We start from the raw sequence: 11,793 nt of genomic DNA, 5'->3' as shown, positions 1-11,793 counted from the left end.
GCTTGTGACAATAACTGAAACTGTGAATGCCCGAGGAACCAGAGATTATTTCATAGAATTCACATCTATTCCTTGGCAACAATAATGCAGTCATTCATCCCTGCCACAAACGTTCATGATGAGGTGCTCACAAATGTAAATTAACTCGTGAACTTGCCAAGGGAAGTGTTCGGTATTGCACAAAAGATTTCGATTACACAAAATGCATGCACGTGCACGTTTCCAAGTCCAACAGTGGTGTAGAAATTTAAACAAGCATTAAAAATGCAATAGGTCTCGCCTTCTATTAAGTTAACGCCATTTGCTTTTCTATACATAATACCATTAGCAAAGCAAATGACTTTAACTTAACCAAAGGCGAGACCTGTTGCATTTTCAATGCTTGTTTTTGATTCAGGCCTCAATAGAAGTCAATAGATAAATACATTCTGTCGATTATTTTTTTTTTTAAATCCCACTTTCTTCTTCTAGAATGTTGGCATGTATGCATTTTATACCAGTCGGGTTTCTCTATTTTGTTGCATATTTATGTAGCGCGAACTCGACCCGAAGGTATTGGAGCGCATTACATGAGCACTTACATTACACATTCAGGTATGGGGAGATTAAGTGATTTGCCCAGAATCACAGGATGTGGACACGACCTCGAGGCTCGAACTCTGGTTTCCAGCACCAAAGTCGGCAGTTTAAGCGGACGGACCACATCCTCTCCCTGTAATTCAGTTTTTTAATTGATGGAATTACGCCAGCCATTTGCACATCCCAGGAGACAAGTTAGCTTTCTAGCTCTTCTTTAGGCATATGTGTGGGTTTTTACGTAGATTGTTTCTATTGGCGCTCGGTGAGAGGCGGGATCAATTTCCACTGTGCTGCGCGTGACGGAAGCACGCATGCAAAACATGCCTAATTAGCTTAGTTCTGCCAGGATTCGCGCTCGCGCCTGCGTGTTTCAGTCTTTTTTCGGCCGCTCACCGGCTTCTGGTCTCGTTCTTTCGGACTGCCTCGGGCCTCCCTGAACCGGCACCATGAGCGGGACCCTGGCGAAGATAGCGGAGATAGAGGCCGAGGTACCTGTGGGGCGGGGAAGGAGAACAGGCATAGTTAGCGGCTCGGGAGGGGACTGAAATGCAATGACGAGTCCGGGAGGGAGACAGGCAAGGGAGACATGCTTGTGAACTGGAACAGCACCTCAGCCAAGTTGGGGGTATAGAAGACGGCGACAAGGTATTCGTTGTCAGTGGCTACATTTAGGGAGGCATGAAAGTAAATTTGAACAGCAAAAGTCAAGTAACTGACAATGAGTATGCAAAGAAATGTATGGAACTGCTCACGGTTGGGAACTTGAACTTTTGCATGTCGCTTTCCCTTTTGCTAGGTTAGAGTTCAATAACTCTGCCAGGGCGTGGGTTCACTGAACGAGATCTAGACCTGGAAGGTGAAGGGAGAGAGAGTTATTTCAGAGTTCCTGAGAGGGATACCTGGACAATCCCTGAGTTTGGGGAAAGATAGGTCTCAAGTGATGGACGGGGGTACCAAAAAAGGTCACTTACGATATGGAGTGAGGTGTCTGGACTCAGGAGATGGAGAGCATCTTTCAGTGAGGGAGGACCAGCCCCCAGTGGTAGAGTCGTTGAAGTGACGGTTCCCCGAAGGTCTGTGTTTATATGCCAAGAAGGATGCCTCGGTGAACCGTGCCGTGTTCCATTGTTGGAACCAGTGAGATAATTGAGGCCTCCATGAAGGTGGACCCTTCCATTGGCAAGGGCCCTTGAGAGCCAGAGGTGTAAATATAGTGTTCATTAAGGAGGTGTAGACAAGATATTCGGGAATTGCCTCAAGAAAGAGAAGAGGCCCACAGTGAGGCAAACTAAACAGGAAGGAGACTGGCAGTATTGGACTAAATGAGAGATGCCAGAGTTAAAGACTGGGTCATGGGGTGCTCCTAGAACATATTTTAGCATGTAGCCTTCAGGTAGGCCACACTGGCAAGTTTGCTGTGGGTGGTGGGGGTGGAGTGACATTTCACCTTGGAACAAAACATTTTACAACTTGAGGGGGGCGAGAAGCCACTTAGATGAGCAATACTTTGAGGTGAACGAGTAAAGGAGTGTGCCCTTTCTCCCCAATATATGCGTACACATTGTGCAAAACAGTGAATGGGTGAACCGCTCAATGGAAATTAAAAATTCTGGACTACAGACTTCAGGGGCATGATACTTGGGGTATTGATGCTTTAATACAGATGTTATAGGAAACGAGCATTGGCATAGCCAATAGGTCTCGCTTTTGGGACCTAAGTATTTAGTTATGCAGCACAATATTCTTGGTGCAACAACATTAACTGTTGCATGGTTAAACACTTATAAGGCCCCAAAGGCGAGACCTATTGGCTATGCCAATGCTTTTTTTTTTTTTTTTTTAAAAGGCCAAGCAGTGCTATCGGGCTCCGGCTGCCACTTAGAGATAGAGAGAGAGAGGTGTGTATAGAGAGAGAGAGGTGTGTATAGAGAGAGAGAGGTGTGTATAGAGAGAGAGGTGTGTGTGTGTATATATATATATATATATATATAGAGAGAGGTGTGTGTGTATATATATATATATATATATATATATAGAGAGAGGTGTGTATATAGAGAGAGGTGTGTATATATATATATATATATAGAGAGAGAGGTGTGTGTATATAGAGAGAGAGAGGTGTGTGTATAGAGAGCGGTGTGTGTATAGAGAGCGAGAGAGAGGTGTGTATAGAGAGCGAGAGAGAGGTGTGTGTATAGAGAGCGAGAGAGAGGTGTGTGTATAGAGAGCGAGAGAGAGGTGTGTATAGAGAGCGAGAGAGAGGTGTGTATAGAGAGCGAGAGAGGTGTGTATAGAGAGCGAGAGAGAGGTGTGTATAGAGAGCGAGAGAGAGGTGTGTATAGAGAGAGAGAGAGAGAGAGAGAGAGAGGTGTGCATAGAGAGAGAGAGGTGTGCATAGAGAGAGAGAGGTGTGCATAGAGAGAGAGAGAGAGGTGTGTATAGAGAGAGAGGTGTGTATAGAGAGAGAGAGAGAGAGAGGTGTGTATAGAGAGAGAGAGAGAGAGGTGTGTATATAGAGAGAGAGAGAGGTAGGTGTGTATAGAGAGAGAGAAAGAGAGGTGTGTATATATAGAGAGAGAGAGAGAGGTGTGTATAGAGAGAGAGAGAGGTGTGCATAAAGAGAGAGAGAGAGAGGTGTGTATAGAGAGAGAGAGAGAGGTGTGTGTATATATATATATATATATATAGAGAGAGAGAGAGAGGTGTGTGTATATATAGAGAGAGAGAGGGAGAGGTGTGTATAGAGAGAGAGAGAGGTGTGTATAGAGAGAGGTGTGTATAGAGAGAGGTGTGTATAGAGAGAGGTGTGTATAGAGAGAGAGGTGTGTATAGAGAGAGAGGTGTGTATAGAGAGAGAGGTGTGTATAGAGAGAGAGGTGTGTGTATAGAGAGAGAGGTGTGTATAGAGAGAGAGGGGTGTATAGAGAGAGAGAGAGGGGTGTAGAGAGAGAGAGAGAGGTGTGTAGAGAGAGAGAGAGAGGTGTGTAGAGAGAGAGAGAGGTGTGTAGAGAGAGAGAGGTCTCTAGAAATAGAGGGGTGTGGAGAGAGAGAGAGAGGTGTAGAGAGAGAGAGGTGTAGAGAGAGAGAGGTGTGGAGAGAGAGAGGTGTGGAGAGAGAGAGGTGTGGAGAGAGAGAGGTGTGTAGAGAGAGGTGTGTGTAGAGAGAGAGGTGTGTGTAGAGAGAGAGAGAGGTGTGTGTAGAGAGAGAGGTGTGTGTGTAGAGAGTGTGAGGGGGGGAGTGTGTGAGGGGGGAGTGTGTGAGTGTAGTAGAGCTAGGGTGTGGTAGAGCTAGGGTGTGGGAGGGGGAGAGTGTGGCAGGGGGAGAGTGTGGGGGAGAGAGAGGGTGGAGGAAGAGAGAGAGAGGGTGGAGGGAGAGGGTGGAGGAAGCATGTGTGTGTACGGGTCCAGGAAATGGCGTAGGGTCTCATCAAGAGGTAGGAAGTATGCAAAAATTAAGGGTGCCAGGGGTGAGCCACCCAGGTAGTTGCTCGGAGGATCCACTAAGGGATAGTGGATTCTACAAGTAAAGAAGCACCATGTGAGAATCACTGCATGTAGTAATCGCTTCACAATAAGCAGGTCCACTAATGATTGTGGAAGTTAACTCAATAATCGATAATTATGGGCCATAAAGAAGGAAGAATTAAAATTCCCCATATCAAGCTCAATGCACGTAAATCTGGGCCACCGTGAAGGAGGAAAAGCCAAATGAGCATCAAGAATGTGCCATTATGTAGAGAATAGGCTCACTGTAAGTAGCGCAACAAAATTCTATTAGCCATGCAACAGTTTAATGTTTCGCAGTTGCCCAAAGTCCGCCCGTCTGCTTCCTCTCACCGGGCTAGTTTATACCTCAGTCACACCCACGGCACAACCTCCCGGAAGACACCACTAACACCTAAACTGCCCTAATTAAGGCCCTGCAGGCAAGAGGAGTGGTATGGGTATTGAAAAGGGAAACAAAGATAAGAGGGAAAGAAAGGGGTGGATAAAAAGAAAGCTCGTTAAAGGGGAGCGGAGAGCATAGATGAGGGGGAGAAGAAAGGGAAGGGTGGAGAAAGAAATGCGGCCGGAGAAGAGTTAAAGCAGGGTGGAGTTGGACTAGAGGATCTGAGCAGAGACGCCTCTCGGAGCCCACCTTGCTGAGTCACGGTCGAGCATCATCTCAGCTCTAAGACGCCATAGAAGAAATGTTTACATTTTTAAAGTGTTACATGTTGTAAAGCAGCTGCGTTTTAATTCCGGAATGGAATTAAAGTCAGCAGATGCGCACCTAAAACCAAACTTCGGGTGGGAAAGGGGCTAAGCGGAAGAGGCGTTGGAGGGTCATTTTCTGGGAAACGGTGCATTTTAAAACGCACTGAGCCATTTGGTCCTGGAATAGAAGGCTTAACAACTTGCTGTTTAAGTAAATTTCTGTAGATAATTATTTCGCGTAAACCATTTCGCAGCGCATAGCACAATTTTATAGAAATTGCAAAATGGAATACCGGTACAGGAGACAACTCTTGCAGCTGGGCGGGATTGAGCCTTGAGGCTTGAAGAAGTAAACAAGTGGGAGGGGTGGGGGGAGTGCACGCGCGCACACACAGGAGACATTCTTGCAGCTGGGCGGGCTTGAGCCTTGAAGAAGTAAACAAGTGGGAGGGGTGGGGGGAGTGCGCGCGCTAAGCAGCAGTTGTTAGCTCTTTTTCAAAGGACACTTGTGGCGCGCTGCTGCGTACTCCTGCAAGTTGTATGCCGCCACAAGCACGAGTATGTGCTTGGAAAAAGAGCTGTACGACGGCTAAAGGTCTCCTATTCAGCTCACGCGCGCTGCGTAGGCGAGACCTAAAAAACTAGTAGTATGAACTGTTGAGAAATATACAGCTTATTTATGTTTGGACCTATCTTCTCACGTCTGCTGTTTTACGGTTTTCCTAAGTGGGCCTCCCTTTCTTATGTATCAGAATGCTCACCATAGTATTTGCTATTTCTCTAGGTTCCTGTAGAATGTTATTCCACCCTTTCATCCAGCTTGTGCCAGCTAAAAATTTAATTTGTAATTTAAATATTTGTCATTGACTCTTCGCAGATGGCCCGTACGCAGAAGAACAAGGCCACAGCTCACCACCTGGGGCTGTTGAAAGCTCGCCTGGCCAAACTTCGCAGGGAGCTAATAACTCCAAAAGGAGGTGGTGGTGGAGGGCCGGGAGAAGGTTTGTTATTTTTTTTTCTTTCTTTACTGGGTTTGTAAAGCGCTGACTGGTGACGAATTGTCACTTTATGCTAAATAAAAGTGTTAACAGCACATGCAAGTTGATTCAAAATCCCTATCCTGTCTAGAACTGCAGTTGAAGTTGTGGGGGTTTTTGCGTCCTGATATTTTAGCCTCAGTGTTCGTTGGGGGTCAGACTGCATTCAGGAGCCATGGATGGTTGGGAAGGCTTGTTTGAAGAGATTTTATTTTAGATGTTTTTTTTTCATGTTACCAGACTAGTTTGATTCTTTGGATGTGGACACAGTGCATTCCAGAGATGAGCTACTATGATGAAGATTGACCTCTTACTAAGAGTTTTTCAGTTCAATCTGGACTGAACAATATTTAATTGGATATAGTTCTGTGATTTTTTTTAAATCACTTTAATTTATTAAGCAACTCAGTCTGCATTCGGTCACAGCAGTTAGTCATGATCATGTTGCCAATTATATTACACAGCACAATTAACATGCTAAGCATATAAAATGAACTCTTTAAAGACTTTATAGTTTTGGGAAGCTGGAAAATATCTTTTATGTCGGCTTTTATTCTCTCCAGACCCAACTAGTATTATAATCTTGTTTCTCCTTGTTATGATCATACACTTCATTCTTTCCTAATTTTGTGTGCATTTATATAAAAGTAATGTGGGTAGAGAATGCCTAGGTCAGAGGGTTCATTTTTGTGCTGTGTATACATTCCAGATATCTTACTTCACACCATCAAGGGAGGTTGAGTGGTAAGCATGTGGCATGAGTCATTCATGCAGGTTTATTGTGTTTTTAGGGGCCAGTGTGAGTAGGTGCTTGTCCAACTGGTCGTTTTCGTGTGGCCCACCTAATTTGTGTGGTTATGGCTGTATTCTTAGCCTGTGCAGTTTCTGATAATGCTTTAATTCTGGTTGCTTATTGTGGTGCCACTGTCTACTTCCAAGATATAGCTTTGTGTCTTTTCACAAGGATCGTGGCCATGTCCGCAAATTGTTTTTTTTTTTCAGTTTTCTTCTTTTTAGGTCTCTCCTAGGCAGCGCATGCACGCTGTCTCTTTGAGACATGCTGTATCAACAATATGGGTTTCAAGCACCACCCATCTTTTTAATTGGTTCCTCCTACTGTCCTTCGTAAATTCCGGCTTTCGATTAGTGAAATGGCTTACTAGTCCCTCCTTTTGGACTTTTGTAACCTCCCATACGGACTACCCCTGTTACATGTGCTCTTATTCTTAATAGCATTTAGGATACTTTGGGAGCACTTTCACAGCTCGTTTGTGAATCATGAAAACAACCACTTCCCCGAGCACAATGTAATTATCTTGTTTTGTAGCTTTAAGTTGAAACACACACAAGCGTCCCACCCCCCAGGGATCAACAGCTGCCGTATGGCGAAAACATTGGGACTCGCGGCCTCCCTGCAACACACAGACACCTCCACCCAGGCACCACAAGCAGTGAGTAATCTACATTTTATCGTCTGCTAGGTGGGAGCAATGTTAACCGCCCTTCACAGTCTCACTCAGCTTTCCCTGCCGGGTGCAGTCACAGCAATGGCAACCGGAGGCCAGGATGTGCCATCCACCTCACATGGGGGGGGGTCATCCAATGCACTTCGGGCTCACATTGTTTATCCGGAGACTCCACTGATCGTTGCAGCATTTACCCGATGTCATAGTGTTGTATCGCCTCAGATTGGTCGCTGTCCAAGACCGTACCACATGCCTACCCCAAGGGACAACCGCAGTAGTTGTACAAGCTGCCAAGTGCCGTCCGGCTCTTTTTTTCCCTGTGGGGTCGGCTTCAGATCTCTGCCGTTTGAGGCAAGAGTATTGAGGGCCAGAATGTGGCTCCTCTGCTGCTCCGTCTTGTTTTAGGCATTGTCTAGCAGGCTGCGCAGGACCTCCAGGGCACCAAGATTGGCACCGCCTCCCAGCAAAGGAAGCTTCACAGCTGTCTGCTCCTTTAGGTAGCCTCCCAGTTCGGGACGATCTGTATCCAGGCCGAGACCCCAATCATTCGTGTCTAAGTGGGAGAGCTATTGATGCATCTCACTGTAGTGTGGTATGGCCGTATCTCAGGAAACATTGTCACTCTTAGCCACAGTTCTGCTAGAGCGAACATGCTGAGATCAGTGAAGACAATCTTAACAAAGGCCACTGCTGTTTGGTATGATGAAAAGGTAAACGTTTGTGTCTTTTGTTAACCTAAACGGAGCATTGTTTCTGAGAGCGTTGAGCCAATGTAATTACTTGAAGCTGCTTGTTATTCTTGGCTTCTATAAGGCGCCACATCTGTGTGGATTCTGGGGTTACTTTTACCAGAACTTGTTTAGTATTTTGCCTCGGTTTTTGAGGTACATTTCAGAAATTGAATGCCAGGAAGTGTATGCTTGTGTTGCACTGAGAGAGAACATTAACGCTGGAGCAAGCCCTTTCCCCAAAATAATTGCTCCCTTGATTCTCTCGCCCCTCCTGCCAAGAGCATATAAGCATTCAGAATTCTCCTAATGGCTGCATGCTTTTAGTTTACATGCAAGGGGCTTAAAGCCTGCCTATTGCTTGGCTGCATCATCACTTGCATTTCCTTTCTTCTCCTTTGTTAGCGCGAAGGATTCCCATGCTCTTCTCTCTGCTCATTCCCTGAAGTCCTTCCACTGGTTATGTTTATTTTGCCATCTCAGCCATGAATTTGTATGCTCTCCACATCACGCTCTCACCTCTGTGCTTTTAGCACCTGTCCACACATGCTATCTCTCGCCTGCGTCTGTGTCCCTGCGCAGCATGTTTTGTAATTCGTGCTTTTGTACTGAAAAAACGATTCAAACAGGAGCAGTGAAGGAGCAGGCATAGCAGGCCTCCAGGGAGTTTAAAACACACTGCCCGTCGCATACACACGAAACTGCCCCGGCAAAGCTGATACGATAATAAATTATTGTGGTCACTTCACGGCCTCACCATATGTGTTCTGAAAGTGTGACATGCTTTTTCACCCTAAGTCACACAAACATTAAACTGTTTAACATCCAGGTATTTTGTTTTCAAGAAACCATGAATCTGAAGGTTTCTTTGTCCCCGTCACTGCCCTATTAACAATCCAGTACCTGCTCGCTTCACCACTACTCCTTCGTGTAACTTTCGGCGGCATGCTTGCCAAAACAACGGATTACAAGAAAAACTATCTGACCAGGTGTGTTTCGGCAACTCTGTCGCTCTCCTGCACTTCCTTTCTACACATCACCCCCTTTCTACACATCACCCCCTAAATCATACAAACACGAAACCATTGTGTCAAACTCATTTATTGGAGATAAGTACTCCACATCACACTTGTGTGCACTTCCCTCACTCAAAACACAAACACTGATTAGCCAGGAAAAGGCAAAACAGCATGTACAAATACATATTCCATTAACACTTGCTTCACAATAAAAACAACGCAGATCACCTATGCGCACACCGCAGCAACAAAAGCTTATATAGTGGAAGCAGATACTCACAGTAAAACACGCACACCCATTCCTGCACATACACAACACAAACGCAAATTACTCAACACCCACCCGCACTTACAAATCTAAATCACACAATGCCATTTGTACATGACAGTGTACAGCATGAACACACCGCACACTCGCACAGGAAAAAAGTAAACCTTGCATATAAAACCAATTACGCACATAAACTCATACGCACCACATGTTACTTGAGATACTTCGAACATAGGGGAAAACAGCTTGTCAATCGCACTACAAAGGCAAAAGAAAAAAGTCAGTAATGTATTGTATACCTCTATGTTCTGCATTGTCAAGCAAGGTCTTGATTAAAGTCTAAGCTACTTTTAAACTGTCCCCTTTCCTCAGTTAACTAGAAAATCATTCTGAACAGAGTGATGTCTTTTTTGCGAGAGTTATTAAAGATCTAAACTGGACCAGAGAAACGTTTTGTGCTTTTTATTTTATAAATTTCATCTGGTGCATGTAGGTTTTTACACTGCTCCCTCCCTCTAATTCCTATTCCTCTTTCTCTTCCAAGTTTCCTCTTCCCGATTTGTCTGCCTAACAATCTCGGCTTCCTTCCTGTCCTCTTCCTCAATCCCGCTCTCATGCTTGTTATCGGTTTCTGACCATCTTATCCTCTCTTGCACACACTTCTTTTAAAAATATTTTCCCAAGGAAAAAAACACGATTTATTTTTTTGCTAAATTCTTTTTAATACGGTTGTTCAATTATACATAACTTAATTACATATAAGGTGACAAAAATGCTTAACTTCACACTGCTGTACAGCAGCAACACTACTCTACAACATAGCGTAAACATATTGGCAAAGCCAAATAGCTGTTGCTAAACACATATAAGGTCTCAAAGGCTAGACCTATTGGCTATGCCAATGCTTGTTTGATCACATCAGGAATAAGGATGCCCTGTGGAGGATGTAAAATAGGATATATTTAAACCTATTGGTTTTCAACACTCAAAAGGGCAATTCCACTAGATTGACTCATTCAGCATTGGTAATTTCAATATCCAAAACTGCCTCCAATGTATGTCTGAGAGTTGTCGGGACAGTCCCCGATGTTTGTTTTATGTTGCGATATTTCACTGTTTGTAACTTTTGCATGCGTTGCTTTTTCCGTGTTTGTGTCAGGAGCATGTGTTGGAGGCTCCACATCAGCACATACCCTACGTATTGCCCGATGGTGAGGGTGCTATGCTTCAGGAATTGTCATATTAATATTTCATAGGATTGTCGTATTCAAATGTTTGCACAGTCCCATTCGAGAGCAGGTCTCTCAATGTCAGGATGTTTAATCTATGCCATTTAGCCACATCAGTTTTGGAAAGTGTTTTTTATATCCGGTAAAACCATAGGTGGAGGTTTGGAGTGTGTGGTTTTGCGGTTTTAGTACATGTGAAGCTTTGCTTAGCTCCCTCGTAGCAGTTTAGGAGCACTGTCCATTGATATTCTGGTCAGAGACACGTGGTGCAGAGGTCCTCAGACCTATTCAGGCTGTTTGCATTCAGACGGCCACTTAGCTATGCCGACAGAGTACTTTTCACAGTCTGGTGCCCCCAGTCCTCCGTACGAGCTGGACAGGTGTAGTGTTTGCAGTGCCGCTCCATGCAAGCCTGCACTCCATATCAATATGGTCAGTTGCACATGTAATTATGTGAAGAACTTTGACAAGTTTACTCGTTATTGTTGCAAAGTAGTTCATTCATCTTAGAAAGGCATATTCTGCCCAATACAAATAGTGGTAGTTTCTTCCAGAACTAAATGGAGTCTTTAATTTTCGTCATTACTGTGACTGCATTCCCTTCAATGGGGTCTGCATTTCCACAGTATATCTGAACCGACTAGGTACCTAAATAGGCGTGGCTTCCACCTTAGGGCCAAATCAGGGAGAGTGCCGTCCTCCTATTAGGCCTGTGGGAGAAGTGAAAACGGGGCATGTTTATTTTTTTAGGTCTTGGCTACACTGCGCATTGATGTCTCTTCTAAACATGTTGCTCATAGTTGGCTACAGCCTGTCCCTAGCTTACCATTTGTTCGCTTTTACGTTGCAGTCATATCCTTCATTTCCATTTGTCATGCCATGAATGCGTCACGCCTCTCCTTGTGTTTGGCCCTCCTCTAGAGCATGGACTACCGAGAACTTGTGTCCATCCATTGCTCCTATTTTTGGAGCTACTTTTAAATTGTGTTTAAGCACTACATACGAGTGCTTGTGTTTTCACTCGCTCCTTTCCCTTCCTACCCACCCCCATTCGTGCTGCTTTGTATTCCCTCCCCATCGGTGCTTTTCTGTCTCCCCCTCTTCTGTCCCGTCTGTTTGTATTTACCACCCACCACCCTTTCATTGTGTTTAAGCCCTGCATACGTGCTTGCTACTTTCGGTATTCTGTGTTACTCCCCCAGCCTCCCACACCCTCCTTCTCAATTGCTGCGTTTGTCTCCCCTTCACACTCGGGAGAGAAGCAAGGG

The 11,793-nt window shown here is 44.9% G+C and overlaps 1 protein-coding gene across 1 annotated transcript in view; it reads left to right on the top strand.

Annotated features, from left to right (window-relative positions):
- The first annotated feature begins 866 nt into the window (after positions 1–866).
- The window catches only part of DRG1 (developmentally regulated GTP binding protein 1), a 92,041-nt gene continuing 81,114 nt past the window's right edge, over positions 867–11,793 (top strand). Inside the window, exons 1-2 of the mRNA XM_085636227.1 lie at positions 867–1,067; positions 5,653–5,776. Of these exons, the coding sequence (XP_085492353.1) occupies positions 1,026–1,067; positions 5,653–5,776 (166 nt within the window). The 5' untranslated portion in view covers positions 867–1,025. The remainder of the gene's footprint in view (positions 1,068–5,652; positions 5,777–11,793) is intronic.

The sequence above is a fragment of the Triturus cristatus genome, chromosome 11, assembly GCF_964204655.1.
Source record: "Triturus cristatus chromosome 11, aTriCri1.1, whole genome shotgun sequence".
NCBI classification, from domain to species: domain Eukaryota; kingdom Metazoa; phylum Chordata; class Amphibia; order Caudata; family Salamandridae; genus Triturus; species Triturus cristatus.
The sequence above is the reverse complement of the archived record's forward strand: the minus strand, read 5'-3'. Positions and strand labels throughout refer to the sequence as shown.